This window comes from Columba livia, unplaced genomic scaffold, assembly GCF_036013475.1.
Source record: "Columba livia isolate bColLiv1 breed racing homer unplaced genomic scaffold, bColLiv1.pat.W.v2 Scaffold_135, whole genome shotgun sequence".
NCBI classification, from domain to species: domain Eukaryota; kingdom Metazoa; phylum Chordata; class Aves; order Columbiformes; family Columbidae; genus Columba; species Columba livia.
In genome coordinates, this window is record NW_027043031.1 from 806,834 (window position 1) to 831,515 (window position 24,682).

Consider the following 24,682-nt stretch of genomic DNA (forward strand, 5'->3'; position numbering starts at 1 on the left):
GGCCCAGGGAAGGACAACACTGGGACAACAACTTCCAGCTTCCCATGGGGCTGCAAGGAGGCACCGAGGCCCCAGTGCCATGAGGACAACATGTCTTCTGCTGGGCCTCAGTGGCAGAGACAACTGCCCTGGCCAAGGGGACACAGACCTGGGTTCTGTGGGTCCCTTCCAGCCTTACAGCGCCCTTTGCCATCTCCACCACAGGCTGTTCTACACGGTGCTACCCCTGCCCCTCTTTCCCTGCAGGCTGCAGACACCCATCTCGCTTCCCCACCTGCTCTCACCCAGCATTTCTGCACCTTCACTGCTGTGTCTGCACCCTCACTGGCTGCTCTTTGGCACACAAACCATGGGCTGATCCAGCTCCCTCTGGGTCACCTCTTGCAACACAGCACTGCCCTTCCAGTGACACCTTCCTCTGCTTTGGATCTTTGTCTTCAGTTCCTCTTATTTTAATTTTCATTGACATCAACTGACATCTGATGGGCCTGCAGGCATGAAGCCAAGATCATGTTGTGTCTTGCACAGCGCCCCATGCCCTCTGAACCTTCCCTGCCCAGGACTCCTCACACGTTGCCCAGAGCGAGTCACACTGAGGGGTTGGCTGGTTCATGGGCTGAGATGTTGGTTCAGATGGTCACCTACAGCACAGGTGGATCCTGCCCCATCATCGCCTGCACTGCTCCAGTCTGAAACAGAGCCCAACATCACAATGGGATCATGAGAGAACTGAGGTTGAAGGGACCTCAGGAGTCTGCAGTCCAACCTGTCACCAACTGGGTCACACCAAGGTGTTCAAGCCTTGATTCAATCAGAGCTTTAGCAGGACTAGAGAAGTGATCACCCCTTTGTACTGGGCACTGGTGAGGCTGCACCTTGAATCCTGGGGTCAGTTTTAGGCCCCTTATGACAAGGAAGACATTGAGGTGCTGGAGAGAGTTCAGAGGAGGGTGACAAGGCTGGTGAAGGGTCTGGAGCACCAGTCTGACGAGGAGCGGTTGAGGGAGCTGGGGCTGTTCAGCCTTGAGAACAGGAGGCTGAGGAGAGACCTTATTACTCTCTACAACTGCCTGAAAGGAGGTTTTTTCATGGAGGTTGTTGGTTTCTTCTCCCAAGTAGCAAGTGATAGGACAAGAGGAAATGTCCTCAAGTTGCACACGGGGAGGTTTAGATTGGATATGAGGAAGAAATTCTTCAGGGAAAGGGTTTTGAAGCAATGGAGCAGACTGCCCAGTGAGGTTGTGGAGTCCCCATCACGGAAGGTGTTCAAAAGACATACAGATGAGGCTCTAGGGACATGGTTTATTGCCAGAATTAGATTATAGTTGGACTCAATGATCCTAAGGGTCTCTTCCAGCCACAATTATTCTATGATTCCATGATATGTCATTTTTGCTATTTTCTTTCTCAGAGGACCATGCAGCCTCCCTGAGAGATGTGACCTTTCTGAGGTGTTGGAGAGATGTCTCACGGCCACACCAGCGAGTTCCACCAGCGCCTGTCTGTCCCTTCCCAGACCAAACCTTTTCTCCATATCGCAACATTCCAGGCGAGTTTCTGGGACGCAGCAAATGCTGTGCTGGTCTTCTGGGCTTGTTCAGAAGAGAGCAGCTTGCCAACATGTTGATGGGCTCTCTGTGCACATCCAAGCTTTCCTGACCATTTTTCTCCAAGCTCCATTTGCACCCAACCTTTCTGTTCCTTGAGCTGTACATGAGGAGATTGAGCAGGGATGTGGGGAAGGTGGAGAAAAAAGGCTTTGTCAAACTGTCTCGGGAGGGCTGTTCTTGGCATCCCATAGTCAAGGATGAGGGTGCTGTAGAAACCAGTGGCACAGGTGATGTGAGAGATCCAGGAGGAGAAGGCCTTGTGCCTGTCTACACTGGGGTAGAGCAGTGATGCATTCATGGGATGCCCAGGTGAACAGGAAGGGAAGAAATGGCTCCAGGGGACAAAATGCCTTCCAGCCAGTGCTTTACCCATCACAGATACACCATCCAGGCCATGAGCTGCAGCTTCTCCAGGAGATGCTGTGGGACACGGTGTCAAAGGCTTTGCTGCAGTCTAAGGACACAACACCCACAGCCCGTGTGGCGGATTCACTGCCCACGACAGACTTTCCCTCATCTGCTCAGCCGGTCACCTTGTCACAGAAGGAGATCAGGGTGGTCAAGCAGGACCTGCCTTTCATCCAGCCATGCTGATTGGGCCCGATTGCTCGTCTGGTGTGTGTGACCTCACAGTCCTTTCCCAGCCCTGTTCCTGCTGTTGGCCAATCCCCTGCAGAGGCACAAGTGACCTCACAGTGCCCTCCACAGCCATTGGTTCCTACTGGACTATGAGTTCCTGAGACACAGTGACCACATGACATCGTACCCACCATCAGCCTCCTTGTGGTCCAGTGTGTGAGCAGATCAAACTGAGCTGCTTTCATCAAATGTATCCAATAGATTTCCTATCAAGGGTTTGAGTGGAGAAACGTTCCTCAGAGGAGCTGCTGTATTTACTCTGCGGCATTTTATATCTGTGCTTCTGCCTGTGATTTTTTCTTCTCCTTCCTCTGTCTATTCTAATGTTAAAGAGCTCTCCAAGGCAAAGATTCATGGAATCCTACAATAACGCAGGTTAGAAGAGACCCCTGAACACCATCTCTGTCCCACTGACCTTTATGGCACCCCAAGGAACAGCTGACGGCATTTGTGCTCCATTGGGTTCATCTCACCACATGCACACAGTGGACATGCACATGATGTGTATGTTTACAACTCATCTGCACAATGAAGACATGGACTTTTGACCTAGTATTTGATAGAATCATAGAATGTCCTGAGTTAGAAGGACCCACAAGGATCATAGAGTCCAACTCCTGTCCCTGCACAGGACTCCCCACAGGTCACCCTGTGTGTCTGAGGACGTTGTCCAGTCTCTTCTTGATCACTGTCAGGTTGGGGCCGTGACCCCTCCCTGGGGAGACTGTTCAGTGTCCAGCACCTCTGGGGGAAGAACATTTTATTAATGTCCGACTGAAACCTCCCCTGGCACATCTTCTGCCATTCCCTTGGGTTCTGTCGTTGGTCACCAGAGAGAAGAGATCAGTACCTACCCTTCCTTCTCCCCTTGTGAGGAAGCTGTAGCCACCATGAGGTCTCCTTTGAGTCTTTTCTTCAGCTCTGATTCTCAGAAACCCCTTGGTTTGCTTTCTGAAGCAGAAAGGAGAAGCCATGAGCTCCAGGCGATGGGAAGGGGGATCCTGTCCCTCACACACGGCTCAGGGCTCTTCCTGGGACCGTGGGATGTGGGTGTGCAAGGCCCAGGGAAGGACAACACTGGGACAACAACTTCCAGCTTCCCCGTGGGGCTTCAAGGAGGCACCGAGGCCCCAGTGCCATGAGGACAACATGTCTTCTCCTGGGCCTCAGTGGCAGAGACAACTGCCCTGGCCAAGGGGACAGAGACCTGGGTTCTGTGGGTCCCTTCCAGCCTTACAGCGCCCTTTGCCATCTCCACCACAGGCTGTTCCACACGGTGCTACCCCTGCCCCTCTTTCCCTGCAGGCTGCAGACACCCATCTCGCTTCCCCACCTGCTCTCACCCAGCATTTCTGCACCTTCACTGCTGTGTCTGCACCCTCACTGGCTGCTCTTTGGAACACAAACCATGGGCTGATCCAGCTCCCTCTGGGTCACCTCTTGCCCCACAGCACTGCCCTTCCTCTGACATTTCTTACTCCTGATATCTATCCACCACCTTCCAAATTGTACTTTCTTACTTTTTTTTCCTCTGCTGCTTTTTCCTGTTACCAAGGAAAGCTCAACCATCTCGTAAACTGCCCTTCATGCAGGAAACTCAACCCATTAGGCTTCTTGTGGTCTTTCACCTGACCAGAGAGAAGCAACCTCACCATGATCTCCTAAATCCCATGAGAGCTGCTGGCCTTTCAGCTTCTCTGATAGACATGAGCATGTTCCTGCAGATATCATATCATGTAGTCAGGTGGGATGGACATGACAACCTGTCTCTCTTCCTGGGTAGGGCCTGTGGGCCCTTGGGCAGAGGTTCTTTCCCAGCCATGTACCTGCTGCTGGGCTGTCACCTCCAGACACAGAACTGAGCCCACTGTCCCCTTCACAGCTACATGCTTCTGAATGAATTATGAGTGAATTATTGCTGCATGGCTGATATTCAAAGTCTGTGCGTGGATGCTGAAACCTCTTCAGTAACCTGTTCTGAAAGAATCAACAAGGTGGGCATGAATAGAGCAGAAAAAGAAGACCCTGAGTGGGGGCAAATGAAAAGGGATGCAAAAGATGTGGTCAGGGCTGTTTGGGGGCACTTGTAAAGCAGCCCTGCACCTCATGTGAATCATTTCTGTGGTCAGGGAGAACCTGAGAGATTTGTCTAATTTTAGAACATGAAGGGTATGAAAGGACAGTGTCATTCAGGCTCAAAGGGACCTTGGGAGGCGTCTTGACCAACCTTCTGCTCACAGCAGGGTCAGACCAGATTACTCAGGGCTTGATCCAAACACATCTTGGTCACTTTCTGGGACAGAGTGAGTGCGCACTCCTGGGAAACAGCTTCCAGTGCTGGACTGTCCTCAGGACTGGAAAGTTTCTCCCTTTCTACAGCACCTTTCCAAGCCCAACCATCCAGATGGTTTTTACCCATCTACTTGCACACTGACACAAAATATTGTGGGGGATGATGCTGAATGCCTTGCTGACTTCCAGGTAACGGGCCATTGTTGTCCTCCCCACATCTAAAAGCTGGTCCTTTCCTCACAGAAAGCAAAGAGGATGGACAGGCACAACCTGCCCTGGGCAAACCCCGTCACCTTCTCTTCCAGACACCCAGAAATGGGGTCCCAGTGGACATGCTCTGGGGCACAGCCCTTAGTTCCCCTGGTCACCCATTGGCCATTTTGAAAAGTGCACACACTGTGTGAGAGCTGCCAGTGGTCAGGGAGTCCCCCCAGTCTCCATGAGCTTTCCAAGATGTGGAGAGTGGCCTCACTGTGACATCGTCCTGCTGTCCCAGCTCCTGGGATGCTGCCCCTGCTGTCCCATAGACTGGAAAGGATTGTGTTAGTTCCGGTGACCCCTGACTTGATCCCCATGCACTGCTGTATGTTCTGACTCCAGCCACAGAGATCTCAGAGATCTTGCTGGTGAAGAGGGAGAATGAGAGGACACAGGGATTCTCACCTCTTATATTCATTAGTGTCCACACAGTGTCTTTGTTTTTCCTTTAACTGTTCCTGCAGTAGTAACAGCTCATTATGGGGCCCGTGAATTGCCTTACAGGTCTGGACTGAGCTTTGATCTGGACTGTTGCTGTGCTTGGAGGCTGCTGTCCTTGAGACCAGATGAACTCACTCCTGCCACCCTGCCTGGCAGTTCATTCCATCCGTGTCACAGCTCTGTCTGCAGCACTGACAGCTCCAGCTCCCCCAGTCAGGTCCCTGGCTGAGGACATTGCCTCACATCTGGGCTGAGCCACCCCAGCTGTGGCACCAGCCCAGCTCTGACCTGCCACAAGAAACCTGGTACCAAGTGTCCAAGAGCCCATGTGTGCAAAGGCTTTGAATCAGAGCACAGACATGACATGGCCAAAGACTGATGAATGTCTCTCTAGACCTAGGAGTGTAAAACCAGAACAAAATGCCTGAAGCCATTCAAATGAAGATATTCCTTCCCCAGCCTGGAGAAATTAGATCCTTTGCTGTAACATTCCTGGTGTCCTGTCTAATGATGGGACAAGAAAGATGCTTGCAATACCAATTTATTTTTTAAAATGAAAAATACAATGCTGGAAAGAAGTGTCTCTGAAGAGGAGAGAGAATCAACATCACTGATTACTTCAACTTCGACGTTTTGCCATTGGAGCCCCAGAGACACCTGGAGGAGCCCAGAGGGGACAGAGAAAGGGACATCATGGGCTGCTCCTGTGCTGCTGAGCTGGGCTGGGCTCCTGGGACACAGGGAGCTCATGGCAGCGGCAGCGCTGCAGAGAGACAGCTCTGCCCAGGAGCAGCTCCTCTGCACACGCAGCAGGGCTGAGGGCTCTGCCTGCAGCACCGAGGGCACAGGAGCTGGGCAGAGAGAAGGAAACACAGTCTGGGGTGGAAGGATGCTGAGATGTCACTTGGAGAGAAATCTTCAGAGATATGAAGCCTGTGGCTACAGGGCATTGCATCTGCAAATCTTGGTAGGATCTCAGAAAGCTGTCACATTGCAGAGCCTGCGAGAGATGTAAGTACAGCTCTCAGAGATTCTCTGATCAGAGGGGAGGATGTGCTGCAGAGCAGGGGTTGCCTTCTGCACTGTCAGAGTGACAAGACGTGAATGCTGCGTTCTCCCCAGGGTGGCTGTGGGGTGTAAATGTAAATGTGCAGGCAGGGGTGCCCAGGGCTGTCCTGCAGAGCAGGGTCCCTGCACCCCAGGGCTGTGCCGGGCAGGGACTCTGCCGCCTGCCAGGGTCAGCGCTCAGCCTGACCGGGAGAGCCCAGCAACACTGAGCAAGGACTGTCCTTGGCTGGGAGGGCAGAGCTGAGATCCTGTTCATGTACAATGAGAGCGGTCAGTGGTTTGCAGATCAGCCCTTGGAAACCATATTGCTCTGCTCTCAGCAGTGTCCAGTTTCTGCTCAGGGGAACATCTGGGGCTGATCGTCCTCCAGCTCAAAGAGATGCTGGCACAGGGCAGCTGAGACCAGGACTGATTGACAGACCAGCTGCCCCCACTCTACACTAAGGGACAGTCCCTTTGTCTGTCAGCGCCCACAAGGTTTCACTTGCAGTGAAAGCATCGTTAAGGCATTTTTGCCTTAACAAACAAACAAACAAAACCTCCTCAGCCATGGTGGGGCAGTTAGAATAAAATAAACAAAACAAGATCTCTACAGCTCTGCTCTGCCATTTGGTGAAATGGGAGAGACTGTGCTTAAACGGTCTTTGATATCACGAGTTGATAAAATCTGAGATCACCCCATTTCTCTATTTTCCTGTTGCTGTAGGGCAGGACTGAATTCAGTATAGTCCACAACAAATGTGCCTCTTGCCAATGACACTGTCAGCCAGCACCAACCACAGCTCATGAAAGGGACCTGAACAGGGTAAGTCAGCCTAGGGGATTTCCATGAGAACAGGAACACATTTTGCTCAGAGAACTCTACCCTAATTTCTCACTGCCTTTTCCTCATTGGACAGGTGCCCATGACCAGAAACAGCCAATGTCCAACAGCAGCTCCATCACCCAGTTCCTCCTCCTGCCGTTCACAGACACACGGGAGCTGCAGCTCTTGCACTTCTGGCTCTTCCTGGGCATCTACCTGGCTGCCCTCCTGGGCAACGGCCTCATCATCACCACCATAGCCTGGGACCAGCACCTCCACACCCCCATGTACTTCTTCCTCCTCAACCTCTCTGTCATTGACCTGGGCTCCATCTCTACCTCTGTCCCTAAAGCCATGGGCAACTCCCTCTGGCAGACCAGGGCCATCTCCTATGCAGGATGTGCTGTACAGCTCTTTCTCTTTGTGTTCTTCATTTCAGCAGAGTTTTTTCTTCTCACAGTCATGGCCTATGACCGCTACGTTGCCATCTGCAAACCCCTGCACTACGGGACCCTCCTGGGCAGCAGAGCTTGTGTCCACATGGCAGCAGCTGCCTGGGCCACTGGGTTCCTCTATTCTCTGCTGCACACGGCCAATACATTTTCACTGCCACTTTGCCAAGGTAATACCGTTGAACAGTTCTTCTGTGAACTTCCCCAGATCCTTAAGCTCTCCTGCCCAGATGCCTATCTCAGGGAATTTAAACTTCTTGTTTTCAGTACTTTTGTCATTTTAGGATGTTTTGTGTTCATTGTGCTGTCCTATGTGCAGATCTTGAGGGCCGTGCTGAGGATCCCCTCTGAGCAGGGACGGCACAAAGTCTTTTCCACCTGCCTCCCTCACCTGGCCGTGGTCTCCCTGTTTATCAGCACTGGCATGGTTGCTTTCCTGAAATCCCCTTCTATCTCTTTGCCATCCCTGGATCTAGTGCTGGCAGTTCTGTACTCATTGGTGCCTCCAACATTGAACCCTCTCATCTACAGCCTGAGAAACCAGGAGCTCCAGAATGCAGTGTGGAAACTGATGCCTGCATGACTTCCAGAAGCTCTAGACTGTCCATCTCTTTCAATATATGCCTCATAATGTAACTCATTACAGGTCCATCCTTTCTCATTAGTTTGTTGTTGTTGTTGTTAGTTTTGTGTTTGTGTTGTCTTTTGTTCTGCCTCTTTTTTTTTAACTTTAATAATGTTATCCACAAAGGAATGTGGACAACCCATTTCAACTTCATTATCTACTTCGCTAGTGTGACCCTGTGACTATGTGAACATGGGGCTCTATTCTGTTTTTAGTTTAAAAACCAAAAATGTACCTGCGATGACTTGTCTTTCTGACTGATACCCAGGGATCTACAAAAGAACCAAAAGTCCTTCCTCACAAGTTCCCTACCAAGTGCAAGGGGAAAAGAGGGACCTAAAACCTTCCACGGCGAAAATGCAATGGGGCAGTCCTTGAGGTGCCCTCCTACCAGGAATGGGGAATGTCCCCATCCCTTAGGAAATCCTTCTCTCCCTCACGACCTGCATGGTGTTTTTGTTTGGGAAATCCCTCATTATTGTGCAGGTGGTGGCAAAACAGCATTTGCACAACCCGTGGACTTCCTCTTGGGACATTTGTTCTCCCTGGAGACCTCCTGCATATCCACTCCCCTATACCAGCTGATGGGCAGCTTTGTGGCTGGGGACAGCACCATCCCTGCTCATCATTGTGTTAGTGCTGTTTCCTGCACCTTGTCCTTGTACAGAGCGCTCACTACTGGTGACCACATCCTGCGATCAGTACTGGGCTGTGTGTCATCCCCTGCCCTCTACAAGACTCATGACCTGGGACATCTGTCTCCAGTGGGCAGACACACTAGGGGCTCCTCTGTCATCTACAGGAATCGTTTCAGTCGTGTCCTGGGTACAGTTCTGTGGTCCCAGCAGAGCTGACCACTTCTGTGATTTACCGCATTGCTGGAGCTCTCATGCAGTGACACCGTGACACTCAGGCTCTCTCCATTCCCATTCTCCTCTTCCTGTTCACAAGGTTATCCTCTGTGTGTATCAGATCTCTGTGGGCAGGCAGAAAACATTCTCCACCTGTTCCTTTCTCCTCACCAATGCTGCTGTTTTCTACAACACCCTCATCCTTGTCTCTGTGATGCCCAGAACAACCCTTTTGAATAGTTTAACAAAGCCCATCCTCACACTCCTTTTCAATCCCCCCATCTACAGCCTGAGGACCAGAAAGTTTGCAGAGAGGGAGACACTTAAAACATGCTCAGGAAAGCTGTGAGTGGCACAGAGGCCCCATTGGAGTCATGGGCACTCAGGAAGAATTCACTTCTGATTCTCTTCCAAACAGTGCCTGATGGGCTAGACAGGTGTTTACTGTGCCCCTGGCACTCTCCTGGAACTGTGAAAACTTTTGGTGTGGGAAGGGCCAGAGAGGTGCTATTAGAGCTGGCTGCAGTCATTGTGAGATCTCTCTCAAACATCTTGGAAAAATCCAGAGAGAACAGGGAGATTCCAAGAGCCCCAGAAAAGGCAAATAACAAACCCAGCTTCAAGAAGGACAAGAAAGAAGACTGGGACTATTACATGTAGATCAGCTTCACCTCATTCCTTGGGGAGGTGATGAGGCAAATGCTCTTGCAACCATCTCCAGGTCCTTGAAGGACGCGAAAGGGATGGCTGAGGCCATTGAAGGACAAGAAAGGGACGGCTGAAACCGCGTGAAAGGAGAAGGAAAGGCATGTTGTGTACCTGGACTTTTGCAACTTCTTGAATGTGGTATCCCAAAGTCCTAGAGCAGGTTTCTGATGTCTGAACTGAAGACTTGGATGATGCGAGTGGTGGGAAGTTGGCTGGCTGATCAGGAACGAATGCCGTTAGTGGTACTGATGAAGCTATTGGAAAGTAAAATGTGGGAAAGCAAGATGTGCGGTTCCAGCCACCTGGATGATAAAGGAAGATCAATACTAACATAACCATCTGGACAGTCGAAGACATAATACTAACTTAAGAATATATAAAGGGCCTTGGACAGATTACTTTGAAGTACATTTCTCGTAATTGTAAAAAGTTATAGCCCAGACTTGTGAGAATGGTATCTCGGGCCAGATAACCACCCCCAAGTGCATGGGATGTGTGAATGTCCTTGGGCCTGGGCTGTGAATGAGCGGGAAAACAAGTGAGACAAACATCACATGAGTTTAGTGTGTTCTTAATAACAATTAGTGGAAAAAACACCTTTTGTAAACATCTTAGTCCAGGCCCGTACCTGTAAATCCTATAAGTTGTCAATGGTGAACAAAGAAGGCAGCCCAGGCCTAGGTCAGCTCTCTGCTTGGCCAGGCTCTGCGCTCCTTCCTGAAGAAGATCTCTGCCTCTGCGTGAATTTCTGTATGTGTCCTGGTATGTGTTGTTCCTAATCCTAGCTGCAAAAAAGTTTCTAACTGCATGAAGAAAATTAACTCAGTTTCAGTCAAATCAATGCAATGAGATTTGAACAACCTTTTCTTGAGGAAGATGTGGGTCAGGGGGGCTGGAACTACATGATCTTTAAGGTCTCTTCCAACCCAAACCATTCTGTGATTCTAAGGGAAAAGGGAGATATGTTCCATTATCCTCTCCACAAGATAGCATACCTACCACAACACAGTAAATACGTCAGAACACATCAAACGTCTTATTATTAATGCCCCCTGCACACCTCGGCCCTTCTCATGGCTTTTATTGCTGAGCATCACAAGAGGACAAGCAAGCTCCAGCTGGTCTGACTATACTGACTGACTTCCATGGTCATGGGGAACCTGAGAACATTCCCTGCTGCCATCAGGGGAAGACTCAGAGGGGAAGACATCACAACACCATTCGGGTTTCCACTCTCCTGAATGGGAGTTCAGGAGGTCTCAGGTCTGACCTCTCCTCACAGCACGTTCAGCTGTGGAGTGAGACCACGTTGCTCAAGGCTTTACCATGTGGGGGCTGGAAAACATCCAAGGGCAGAGACAGCACAACAAAGCTGGGGAAGCTGCTCCAATGCTTTGATGCCTTCACTGAGAAGAATATTTTCCTTATCTGCAGCCTGAACCTTCCTTATTTCAACATCTGACTATTGTCTATTATCCTCCTGCCAAGCAAGACTGGCTCCACCTTCTGGAAAAACCTCCCCGCAGGGACAGAGAGGCTGTTACAAGATGCCCAAAGCCTTCTCTTCTCCAGGCTGAACAAGGCCCTTTCCCTCAGTTTCTCCTCCCAACAAGTGTCCCAGTCCCTGAGCATCTTAGCAACCCTCCACTGAACTCCCTCCCAGTTATCAACATCTTCAGGGGTTAGTCTATGCCAGGTGCAGGACCTGCCATATGTCCTTCCCTGTCATGATGTTCCCGACAGGACAGCCCTTCTGCCTATGAGGTTTCTCAACTTTGCATCATCAACAAATGTGGTGGGAGTTGTCTCCTCAAGGTCACAGATTATTGAAGTATTAAACTGCCCAGGTCTCAGCAGAGTCCCCTGTGCTGCCCCACAAGCCCCCAGTAAGTCCCAGTGGTCTCGACGTTGGGCATGAGAGCCCTTCACCACTGCTCCGTCAGCCTGATATCCAACTGTTTTTCACCCATCTGTTTGTCAGCCCATCCGACTGTAATGGCCTATCTCGGGTTCAAGAACATTGAGGGACACAATGCCAAGAGCCTTGCTGAAGCTGAGGTAAATGACATCCACTGTTCTGCCCTCATGCAGAAATGCAGTTACTTCATCATGAAGGCAATCAACTTTGTGAGACATTAATTACCCTTGCTAAGTCCATGCTGATGTTTTCCAGACACGTTTTGCTCTATTAGGTGCCCAGAAATGTCACCCAAGAGGACTCATTGGACAGGTCACTCCTCACCAAAGTGTTCTTGTGCAGCTTGCGGTTCCCTGGCTGGCACTTTTGGCTGCAACATTGGATTGTTTTCACTCACAAGAGACCTCTACCAATCCTGTGACCTTTCAAAGGGGATATTCCAAAGATGTGTTGATCTCCTGCAACATCCTTGCCACTGTTCTGCCTGTTATATGGTGTCTTTAATTTCTGTGATCTTTCACCTATTTTCACCTGTCCTGATATAATGACTGTTTCTAAAGTCCCGTTTTCAGTTGCAGACTCTCTAGACAAAGACCCTTTTCATCATTCTCCAGTTTTCTTTTTCTCTTACTCTTTATTCATTCAGATTGCTCTCAACTTGCCAGCTGCTGTTTTGAACTTCAGGTAGTTAAATGTTTGCCTGTTTTGCAGTAGTCTAATTGTCTCCTTAGTCAACTCTTTAATTATGTTTGTATCTTTATTCTTTTATCTGCTTACCTAAAACATTTCTCATAAGATTATCCCTTGTTGAAAGACAACCTTATTAGAGACAGCTTGTACTTAACTTATGGTGGAGGAGTGCATTTATTATTTATGAAGCTTAATTGTGCTTCACTTTTCTTTGTTTGTCATTAGCAGAAATCCTTCAGTGCCTGTGTGCAGCCAGTTCTCTATGAAGAGCAGATGGTGCAAAGGAGCTGTAACATCCAGCTGAACATGCGTGAACAAATCTGATGTAAGGAAAAGTGAGAACAAGTCCCAGGGGGCAACAGGAGATAGGGTAAGGTTGGGCAGGTGAGGAGGAGCGTTGTCCATACCATGTTGGACCTCAAGGGACTGCTTTTCCTACCTGTGCAGACCTACTGAGGAGACATTCTGGATCATTATCAAACAGAGAACGCTACTATCACATCTTCACTGAACTGAAAAGGAACATAATATGCCCTTCAAAATACAGAATAATTTCTGCTAGGTGCATTTTGAAATCTTCCTTCTTAGCTACATTATGAAACAGCTCAAATTAGTTGTAGTGTCTTGAAGACTTGAAGAAAATTACAGGAAGGGAAATAGTTCATTAATACTTTCTGTATTTTAATGAGCCCCATGGTGTATTTGGCCCTTAGTCCATGAACTACAGATACTGAGAGGAGACTGAACAAATCGCTCAGGAGGTGGAAGTCAGAAGCGCAACTCGAAGTACCTTGAAACACTGATTGACCCCACTGAGGGTCATTATTGACAAAGCCTCTCCATGGACTCGTTAGAGAAGATAATTGAAGGTTGTGATTGCAGGTAGGAAAAGGCACTGTACAGGTCATTCTGCTATGGAGAAAATCCTTGGTTTGTTTTGCCAGCTAAAGGCCAAACCCTGACCCCAGGCCCCAGGAAGGCAGATCCCTCATGCGTGGCTCAGGGCTCTTCCTGGAGCAGTGGGGAGTGAGTTTGAGCAAGGCCAAGTGCAGGAAACTGTACAACCCCTCCTGGCTTCCCCAAAAAGGGGCAACGAGGATCAAGGTCCAGAGCCTCAAAACAGAGTTTATCCTGGTAGGTCTCAGAGACAGGTAAAACTGCCATAGCCAGGGGGACAAAGACTTGGGTCCTGTGTGACCTTTCAGCCTCTCCAGAGCCCTTGGCAATCTCTACTTCAGGTTTGCTGATACTGTCCCCTTTAGGCACCTTTGTCCCTTCAGGCTGTTGACATCCATCTTGCTTTCCTACCTAGCTCTCATCCCAGCATTTCCTACTTTCACTGATGTCTCTCCACCCTCTCTGGTCTTTCCTTGAAGCCCAAAGCCATGGGCTGATCCAGACTTCCTCTGGGTGACCTCTTGCACCACAGCACTGCCCTTGGACTGAGATGTCTTTTTCTGAACCTCCAGCCTTCCAAGTTGCAATTTGTGGAGGTTTCCTTCTCTTCCTACTACAAAGAAAAGCTCCATTATCTCTGAAACCACCCTTCAAGCAGTTGCAGGCTACTGCTGTAGTGCCCTGAGCCTCCACCTCACCAGTTTCAAGAAGCCCAGGTTTCTCAGCCTCTCTCAAAGGCCCCAAACCCCATCCTTGCAGATCTCTGGAACCTCTGTAGTTCCTCTCCATTCCTCCAGAACAGAAAGTCCCACACCCAGACACACTAGCCCAGATGTGGCCACTGGAGCACTGATTCAAGGGGGACGATAATTCCCTTGTTTGCTTTGTCACACTCTTCCTAACGCAGCCCCACATGCCCTTGGCCTTACTCATAGTGAGCATGCACCACTGGCTCGTATGGCATCCCTCGTAATACCCAGCCCCTTCTTCTCAGAATCGCTCCTAGGTTGTTCAGGTCCCAGCCTGCCCTCATGTGTGGGGTTATTCTGCCCCCAGTAAAGGACCGGCAACTTCTCCTTGTAAAATTTCATGAGGCTTTTATTGACAAATCCCAGAGTTTGTCCAGGTTCCCCTGGAATGAACCTCTCTTTGGACAGCTATTAACGTGTGTGTACAGATGGCCTACCAGATTTGTAGTGTCCCTGACAACATCAGAATATCAGGAATTACGAGGCACTCCAGATAACAGAAGGAGGTATTAGATCAATGGAATAGTTGACCAAGGAAGGAATCTCCATGGTCAAAAGCTAAGAAAGGTCTTATGAGAATACAAAGGAAGCCAAACTCAAGCCAGGGACGATATCTTGCTGATGTCCAAGAAGGTATGGAAAGGCTGTTATTATCACAGAATCACAGAATGTCAGGGATTGGAAGAGACCTTGAAAGCTCATCCAGTGCAATCCCCCCATGGAGCAGGAACACCCAGATGAGGTTACACAGGAAGGTGTCCAGGCGGGTTGGAATGTCTGCACAGAAGGAGACTCCACAACCTCCCTGGGCAGCCTGGGCCAGGCTCTGCCACCCTCACCAGGAACAAGTTTCTTCTCAAATTTAAGTGGAGCCTCTTGTGTTCCAGTTTGAACCCATTGCCCCTTGTCCTATCGTTGGTTATCACCGAGAAGAGCCTGGCTCCATCCTCCTGACACTCACCCTTTATATATTGATGACCATTAATGAGGTCACCCCTCAGTCTCCTCCAAGTTAAAGAGCCCCAGCTCCCTCAGCCTTTCCTCACACGGGAGATGCTCCACTCCCTTAATCATCTTGGTGGCTGCGCTGGACTCTCTCCAGCAGTTCCCTGTCCTGCTGGAACTGAGGGGCCACAGCTGGACACAATATTCCAGGTGTGGTCTCCCCAGGGCAGAGCAGAGGGGCAGGAGAACCTCTCTGACCTACTGACCACCCTCCCTCTAATACACCCCAGCACCCTTTCTAATACACCCCACAGCCCCGTCCTCTCCTGGCTTTGCACCTTCAAAATAAAGGTGCACAATGGCATCCTGGGCTGCATTAGTGGGAGTGTGGACAATCAAACAAGGGAGTCCTTCTCATCCCCCTTGACTCAGCACTGCCAGAGGGTTGAGGGAGGTCATCCTTCTCTGCTCAGCACTGCTACAATTTGTCTTGCTCGCTTCTACCCCACCCCCCCATCACACCCACACTGTAGACACAGCTGTCCTCCACATCTTCGCAAAGTCCTACCTTGTCCTCTTGTGAAAAATATATCCAGGAGACCATTTTCACCACCTTGGGTTAGGGATTACCTTCCACTTGCCCTTCAGCCAAGGACTTCTAGCAGAGGTCCATGGTCTTCAAAGCCCCCATTGATTACCAGGGCCTAAAGTTGTGACTCTTCCTCTAGTTGTTCAAATAAGACCTTATTTTCTACCTAACCTTCATCAAGAGATCCAGTGATCCTGACCAGAACACCATTGTACATGGAGGAGTTAGAGATCCACACAGCAGTAAACCTGAGTAGACCCAGGGCTGTGCTCCATGTACAGCTTGGCCTTCAGGCTGTGTTGTGCTGAATGGATCCCTGGGTGGAAGAATTAACTGGATTGTAACAGAGAAGTCTTCAGGGAGCTCCCACCTGATAACGACTATTAGGCCAACTGCATGTCCTTATCCCTCTCTAAAACTGCAACCACAAATTCACATGTGAACGACTTGAATTTTTTTCCATGTAAGAAAACACTGAAAGCTGCAGTGGCAAACTTCTCTGATTCCACGTGGGCTTTGTTGTGTTCAGCTGTAGACATTGTTTATGGTCCATAACCTTGCAGGTGCTGTTTTGCCTGAACGCAAATTCCTTTCTTCTCAGCGAAGTGCAGTATCGGCCTTATCTTGTAAGTGATCAGTGTAGTTTGTAGTTGCTTTTGGTAGATATGAGCAGCACTTCACAGCTTAAAATTTTAGCAAATACAGCTTACCAAGTAACATGAAGCAAAGAGTATATTAAAAACCATGTCCCTAAAGAATTGATTGTATTTAGTGTGCATCTACTTAAGGTAAATGATTAATATTAAACTTAAATTGATCTCATCCACTGACCTGTGAGCAGTAAAAGCATTGCCATACAGCTCACTTATTTAGCAGGGAGAGCTCACAGTGGCTCATCCAGGCTGTCGTATTTATGGAATGAAGTGACAGACTCGTAGTCACATTGCACACGGTAAGAAAAGTGTCTGAGACTTGTACGCCCACAAATTCCCAGCGTTCATCTGCTCTTCTGCTTCCCTGTGGGTCTCCTGGCAGGAGTTCTTGGCCTGGGTACGGCTCAGGCCCTTCCCTCCTTGGAGCCTGGACCAAACTGCAGTGGGTTTGGCCGGGGGTGACTGGGGGATCGAGTGCATCTGCCACCCCTGGCAGCCCAGAGAGAACTGAGCCAGACAACGGGACTCCTTTCCGCAACATCCTCAGAGATGGATGCTCCTGGAGCAAGGAGATGGCACTGAGTGTGTCTGTGACATCCCCACCATGCACCAGCCGCTGGGGAAATGGAGCAGTGCGATGGACTGTTCAAGACTGTGCTCAGAGCAATGGGTGCTGGAACTTTTAGAAACGGATTGAAACTTGAATCAGACAGGTGCCCAGGGCTGAGCTGGCCTGTGCCTCCCAAGGGGACCTCCTGACCCTCCCCGCCCAGGCACAGGGTCACAGTGGGGCCCTTTGTGACCTCACTTGGTGACACCCACTGCCCCGCATGCTGGCCCAGCCCACACTGTCCGACAGGACGGTGACAGGACAGGGTGCGAGCACGGAGCTGGCGAGAGCCCCGAGCGTAGCCCACGTCTGTCAGAGAACCAGAGAGTCTTCTTGGTTGGAAGAGACACTTAAGATCATCGAGTCCAACCACAGCCCAGCTCTAGCTGCCCCCGGCAGACTTGGAGCAAGGCGCTCCTGAGCTCAGCTCACGTCTTTCCCCGACGAGGAGCACACGGGCGCATCGCACACCCTTCACCGCTGCCTCTGGCAGAGCTGCAGCACCGAGGTGTTTTGACGAAGCGTCCACCTTCCCCATTTTTCGTCCTTCCCTTTGACTGAAAAATGGCAGGAAGACCCCCCATCCGCCCTAGGCTGGCCTGGCAGGAGAGACCCCCCAGCCGCCCCCGGGTGGCCTGGCAGGAGGAGGTTGGATCTCCCCAGGAGGTCACATCTTCACCGCAGCCCAACCAGGTGGATGTGGCCCAGCCACCGCAGATCGGTGAGTGAGGGGCCCTGATTGTTGGGCAGGGTGGGGCCCAGCGATCGCTCCCCGCTCGACACCAGGGTCACGGTTCCCCACACGCTGGCAGGGGGTTCCATGGGTGGTGATTATGCTGCCTGAAGCCCAGGGCTGCTCGGAGCTGGGAGCCGGCCCCAGCACAGCCTCTGCGGGCAGAGGGGACCCAGCTCCTGCTGCAGGGCACGGGCAGCGAGAGGCAGCTGGGCGGGCAGAAGGCAGCCGTGCTGCGGGACGGGGACCTTTCCTGCCCGTCTGAAGCGAGTTCCTCACCCGCTGCACTGGGCGCTTTCCCCGTCCTGCCTGGCTCCAGCATCGCAGCCCGTCTGCCGGGCACCCTGCAGCCCTGACACGCACGGGGAGACTGTGCCGGGGCAGCGGGCACTGGGATGGACATGGGGCAGAGCTCCTTCTGCTCTGTCCTGCCTGCAAACCCTCTCTGCAGCCCTCCCTGCTCTCCTCCTTTATTAGATGCTGGCTGGTTACCTGTCTACCAATTCGAAAGGAGACGCGTGGACTCCATCGTGTCCTTTGTCAGCAGCCCAGAAAAGGTAACCATGGCCGTTTGGAAGGCGGCTGAGCCGGTGTCTGCTGACAGGGGCTCTGCTGCGGGTGCTGGAGGGTGCTGGCTGGGCAGAGCTGCCTCTCCCAGGGCGCTAATTGGCACTGCACCCCCATGCTGTGGTGCCGCTGGCTGTGTGTCCCCATCTCACACTCCCTGTTTGTCTCTCTGTCCCCTGGCTGCCAGGAGGAGAGCCAGAAGATTCCGTTTCTTCAGAACATTTGTGACCTGTGCTACAACAGCAAGTGCCACGGCCCTCCACAGGGCCTAGATCTCTTCTGCCAGAGATATGGTCTGGCAGAGAATATCAAGGTGAGGGGAGACGTGGCGCCTCTGGGGAAGGGGGCGATGCCCCCGGCACCCTGTGAGGACAGCGCTGGGCAGGGCCAGGGGCTGGTGGCACTGGGTGCCGGCAGCTGCAGGTCCCATCCCGGCTGTGCTGTGCAGGTGCTGCTGGAAGAGGAGCCCAGAAACAAACTGCGCACGGCGGTGCGGTGGAACGCCATGCTTGCCATTGCCGAACTGAGGTACCTGCCCATCCCTCCCGGGGACCCTGCACGAGATCTCGAGGCCCTGCTCCAAATACCCAAGTGTGACTGGCTCCTCTCTCTTTGCAGCGCAGTGGAGAGGGCGCTGGAGGGCAAGGAGGCAAGCCTCCTCCAAGCCTGCTTCTCTAGCGTCTTCTTGCTTCCTCCAGAAGAGAAAATGCAGGATATGGGCCGTTATCTCTTCTTAAAAGTAAGTGCTTGGTGAACTGCAGGACCCAACAGTCCCTCTGGCTGCTCCCTGTTCACCCCATGCTGATATATAACCAGAAAGACAAGGCAGGGTTGGTCTCAGCTCTGCTTTCACACCCTCATGCCTTCATCTGCTGACAGTTGGCCTGGCCACATCCAGTGCCAATTGCTGCTCTGCCCGTAGCAGATTATTTGCCCCTGAGTCTCTCCCAGACACAGAAAATCAGCACAAGAGTTGCCTCTTGGCACTGAGAGTTCATATCAGTCCCCCGTGTGTGAAACAGATGGCAGGAAACACGGCCAAAACTCGTTGTCTCCTTGCAGACCATGGAAGCCATGGACAACATGCTGCAGGCATTGGTGCTCGGCTCTTCAGCCTCCAGAGTCAGCGAGCTGCTCCAGAATATCTTCCAGGTCTGGCGTGTGCAAAGAGTGGGCTTCACAAGGGCTGTTCCTCACCCTGGGGACAGGGTGTCCCCTCTGGAGTGGACAGTCCTACCCGGTGCCGTGCAGAGAGCGCTGCCGGGAGGGTGCCCACCTCCCCGGGGAACCAGGGGCTGCCCGCCAGGCTCTTCTGCAGCACAGTGGCCGCAGAGGGTGACATCTGCCTCCCTGCCTGGCCACAGGGCTGGCCTGGGGCATTTGTTCCAAGCCTGCCAGGGGCCTGAGGGCCAGAACCCCACTACAGGCTTTGCTTGAGAACAGAGTCCAGCCCAGGAGTGGAGCGGTGCTACTTCTGCTGGAGTGCTGGCTGCTCCCAGGGCTCACCAGCAGCTTCTCTCTTCCCAGATGCTCTTGACCTTCACCACCTCTGAGAGAGAATGTGTGCAGGAGAGGGCTGTGGGGAGGATTGAGAAGATGAGCTCTGCGCTATTCAGACATCCCACACTGGCGGTAAGGAGCCAGGCACCCTCCAGCCAGGCCGTCTCCCCATCCCTGCACCCCAGAGCAGCCTGCAGCTGCCCCACGCGGGGCTGCTGCCCAGGCAGCTGCTTTGGGAGCTGTGGCCGGCACAGGCCTGCAAAGCCCTGACTACCCACAGAGCCAGCCCTGGACACACGCTTGGGTTCCGGGCTTTGGCACCAGTGTCCCAGCAGCAGCCCCAGTCCTCCTGGCCACCAGCAAGCCCTGGTTCACGGCAGGGCCAGCACCATGTGCCCATGAGTCCAACCCTCCTCCCTCACTCCGGGGCCTCTGTTCTCATCCTCCCCGTACAGTCACTGCCGCCCCTGATGCCAGCTTTGCTGCGGGCTCTGCCACCAGCACTGTCGGGTGTCTCTGCAGGGCTGCTGGCACTGCCTGGCTAAGCAGCAGCATCAGGGCGCTCGGTGTGATTTGGCTTCACTTCCTTCTTTTCTTTCCTTCCTCCCGTAGTCCTGTGCGAGATACCTCAGAACTTCTGAAAGGACAGACATCGTCCTTGTGTTCATCGAGGCGATGAGAGACTCCAGCATCTTTGACAAGAAGCGGGCAACAGACTTGCTGGACATGGTCATGGAATTCCCTGACTTCTGGCTGGCGGATGTAAGTGGCCAGTGGCTGGATTGCCCTGCCAGGCTTCAGCCCTGTCAGGCCTTGTTCCTTCCTCCATCCCTACCCCCAACCCCTGGTGTCTCAGGAACCTGAAGCCACATGAAGGTGGCAGAGAGGAATGGGAAGGACAGCTGAGGAAGTGGCTGCACTCCAGTGACAGCGCCATCCTCACCTTATCTCCTCCAGCTGCCAAAGATCATGAGATGCATCCACAAAAACCTGGACAGCATCAACACAGCACCAGCTCGGCAGAGCGTGGCGTCCCTGCTTCTGCTCATGGCTGACAGGAGACCCGGGAAGGTGCTCACAACGCTGCTGAGGATCGCTCCACCAGGAGACAGGTACTGGCCCCAAAAGCCATGAGGGCTTGTTCCCTGTGGGGAGAGGGGCACAGAGCCAAGGAATCCTGCAGGACACCCCCGAGGAGCAGGACCCTCCATCCCACCACATTTTCCAGCGCTGGGGGTCAGCCAGGCCTGCAGCAGCCACAGCTGAGCAAGCCAGCCCAGAGCCCCCCACTGCGCTCCTGCCAGCCCCACGGGAGCAGCAGCTCAGCCTCTGCTGCTGCCCAGGGCATCCCAAGCGTCCTGCAGCGCGGAGCCGGACACGCTGCTGTGGCCCAGGCTGCCCTGCTGACAGAGCGCTCTCTCGCAGGACTGCCCTGGACATGTGGGACATGATGATCTCCACACCCCGGCCTCTGAAGAAGATCTTAAAACACTTGCGCAAAAGACTCCTGGTCATAGACTCCGTGTTTCCCGCAGGCGTTGTCAGTGGGTCAGAAAGTCCTGACATGGTGAGCGGGGCGGTGTCAAGCGAGCCATGTTGGCAGGTGGGGCTGGGGCATTGGGTGAGGTGGTGGCTTGGCCTTGGCTGGGGGTCAGGCAGTGGGTGAGAGCTCCACACGCCCTCCCTGCCGTGCTGGGGCCCGATGGCTGCCTGGGGAGCTTTCATTGCACGGAGTCTCTCCAAGACATCTGCCCATGGGGGCCTGTGGGAAAAGGGGACGGCTGAGCAGGACACAGGGAGTCATTGCTTTTCAACCCTCCCTGCCCTGGCCCTGCTCTCCTGTATCTCCGTGGCTGTGCCCATGGCCACCACCTGCCAGGAGGCTGCCACAGAGATTCCTGTGCCACCACCTGCCATGAAGCTGGACAGGAGGCTGGTACTCAGTGACTGGCTTTTTTGCCACGGTGGTCTTTGATCCTTTCACAAAAATGAAACTGTTTTTCACACAGGCAAGAAAAATACAGTCCCTCCTGCCACAAGTTGTGGGGTTGCTCGACCACAGCAACACAGAAGTGAAAAGGAGAGTCCTGACATTCTTCTGCAGCGTGATGGGACACCTGAAGAGCGAAGAGGCCAGGCCCACTGTCGAGCAGCTGGAGGAAAAGCTCCTGCCCCTCTTTGATGATGTAAGGCTGATGACGGAGACTGAGCCCTGGGGGTGGGCAGCCTGCAGTGCCAGCTGCCCTTCAGCCCAGCCCCGTGGACAGCACTGGGAGCAGGCTCTGCTCCCCTGGGCTCTCGTGGGATGGCTTCTGGGCTTCTGCACAGCCTGACCCTGGAGCATCTCCCCTCACGTCAGCCCCGATACTGCCCCTGCTCACCACGGGCAGAGAGCTGCTGGGATTGAAGTCCGGCTTTCCTCCTTCCTCCCAGGAGTCCAGCCAGCTACGAGAGCTCTCCATCTGCCTCTTCAGAGAGCGGGTGCAGTCAGTGATGGCGCACGACAAGAAGAGGATTAAGAGCTACGTGCACCGTGCACTGCTCCCCCTCTTCTTTCGTTTGAGCGATCAGAGCAACAACGTGGCCAAGGTACAGATTTCCACGCTGAGCACTGAGGCAGAGAGGGGTGTGCTGACAGCACACAGGTGGCCTGGGCACCAGGGGACAGGGCTGCTGGCAACTGGCAGCCTCCTCCAGCCCATAGGAAGGGTCCTTACAGACCCAGCACGAGTAGCGGTAGAGAAGCTGCCATGGCCATTTCCACCACCTGCCATAGCTGGTCTCACGGGGCTCAGCAGCAGCCTGTGGCCACCGAGGCCTGAACCGGCGCATCCCTACGGGCTCCTCAGCTGTCCCTGCAGGTGCTGGGTCTCGAGCTTTGAGCCTCAGTCTCTGTCCCCCAGGGCTGTGCCCAAGAGAGCCCCAGATGTTTGGGCCAGGGCATGTCGCTGCCCCCAAAGGGCAGGTGTTCCAGAAACAAAGCCAAGAATGGGGGGACACCAGGTCTCCTTATGCAGACTGTGGGTGCCATGTCCCAGCTTCTGCTGTTCCGCAGGCTGCCAGGGAAGCCCTCCTTGGTGCAGCAGAGCTCCTGAAATGGAAGCAGCTCAGACACCTGGTGCGGACTCAGCAGACATGGAGGATTGGAGAGAGCTTGGTGAGAACAGCGAAGGCCCAGGCTGACTGAGGGCTGCCCCACATGTCTGGGCTGTGGGCTCTGCAGATGTGCCTCGCCTGCCCTGCTGCAGCCCCGAGCTGCACCCTTGTTCCCTGTCCTCAAGAACAGAACCCCCAAGGGCTCTTCCCTCTGCCCCACGCCTGGCGGGAAGGAGGACTCTCAGCACCCCTGGGACCACTCTGCTTGTGTCTGTCTCTCAGCCTCAGCCCAACAGGGCTACTGGCTGGGGGGCAGGAGTGGCCTGTGGGGAAAGGGAAACCTGGGTTACTGGGAGGAGGGACTGGTCCAGCCAGCTCGGGATGGGCTGCAGACAGTGACATGCTCACACCCTTGTGCTCTCTCCAGCTGGAGCAGGACAGGAGCAGGGCTCAAGAGCTCTTGAGTCAGAGCCTGCCATACCTGAGGGATGCTCAGGCCAGCTTGCGAGAGGCGGCCGTGAGGTTCATCGGTGAGTCGCAGCCCCAGGGTCCCTCTCTTGGCAGCCTGGCACCAGTCCCCACTGCTGCCCTGGCACAAGGAGCAGCCCTGTGGCTTCAGAGCCCCAGCTGCCCTGTGCAGGGCCTTGGCCTCCCCTCCCAGCCCTGCCCACACAGGTGGCCTTGGTGGCTGCCTTGCTCAGTCCCGCTATGTCAGCTCTGGGGTATCCCCTGGGGCCAGCTCTGATGAGGGGAGGGAACAGGGGTCTGATGGAACTCTGTGCCCAGGGCTGGCTGCGCGGCCCCTGAGGGACCGAGGGGAGGAGGAGAAGCTGGCTGAGATCTGCAGTGGTGAGTAGGGAGCCTGGTCAGGAGGGGATGCCTGGGTGTCTCTGCAGACGTGGGAGATCATCTGGGCTCTGCTTCTTTCTGTTGCAGCCCTTCGGCCCTTGGAGACGGACAGTAAATCCTTCGTCCGCTCCCTCGCTGCTCAGACCATTGTCATCCTGAGCAGTCCAAGGGAGCAGCCACGATCACGATGGGCCCTGCAAGCCCTGTGCTGCTGGCGTCGCTGACCCAGGTGGAGGAGCAGCTCTGCTTGCGGAAAAATGGCTGGATTTTAATAAAGAGCCCTTCTTGAAGTTGGGTTGGATGTCTGGCTTTTCCAAGGACCCCAGAACCTCTCTGATTGCTGTGGCACTTTTGAGAGCACAGCTCGGCATCATGGGCAAGGGTGACATAGCAGACAGGAGCACTTGCAATGAGGTTGTCCAGGGCAGCTGAGATGAATCTCACTGGGCCAGTGGGGTTTGTTCCTGGAGTCACACACAGAAATGTCAGGGTCTGTCAGGCATCCACATCTGAGCTGGCATCCTGGACTCCTTCTGCACCCAGGGGTGTTCAGAGACAGAGTCTGTCCCTTTTACACACAGAGGCAGGAGCCACAGTGTCTGTCTGGCCTTCTGTTGCCACTGCCAAGGGATGGGAGGCACCTCAGCCCTGTGGTGTGTCACCCTGCTCTGCACTCAGCTGAGATGTCCCACGCCATGAGGAATGGACATGGGGACATTGGTTAAAGGAACCACAACCCAGTGCTGATTTTAGGCAGTTTGCACGGGATTTGAGGCAGTTTGCTGGGGGAAATCCCATGGGCAAGACTGCTTGAAGGAAAAGGGGCCCAAGATAGCTGGATTGCATTCAGAGATTGCTTCTTCCATGCTCAGGATCAGAGCATCCCCACACGTAGGAAGTCAAGGAAGGGAGCCAGGAGGCCTGCGTGGTTGAATAGGGACCTGTTGGGTATGCTCAAGCAGAAGAGGAGAGTTTACAGGTTGTGGAAGCAGGGGCTGGCCCCTTGGGAGGAATATAAGGCTGCTGTTAGAGGATGTAGGAAGGCAGCTAGGATAGCCAAGGCCTCCTTAGAATCACAGCTGGCGAGAGGGGTCAAGGACAGCAAAAAGAACTTTTACAAATACATAGCAGATAAAA

The 24,682-nt window shown here is 53.2% G+C and overlaps 1 protein-coding gene across 1 annotated transcript; it reads left to right on the top strand.

Annotated features, from left to right (window-relative positions):
* The first annotated feature begins 7,118 nt into the window (after nucleotides 1-7,118).
* LOC135577766 (olfactory receptor 14J1-like) lies at nucleotides 7,119-8,148 on the top strand. Its single transcript, XM_065047887.1, has one exon. It carries the CDS (start codon nucleotides 7,231-7,233, stop codon nucleotides 8,146-8,148), a length of 918 nt encoding a protein of 305 aa, XP_064903959.1. The 5' UTR covers nucleotides 7,119-7,230.
* The last annotated feature ends 16,534 nt before the right edge of the window (nucleotides 8,149-24,682 follow it).

Coding starts and splice junctions, on each gene's coding strand:
- LOC135577766 (XM_065047887.1), top strand. CDS start 7,231: ATGTCCAACAGCAGCTCCATCACCCAGTTCCTCCTCCTGCCGTTCACA.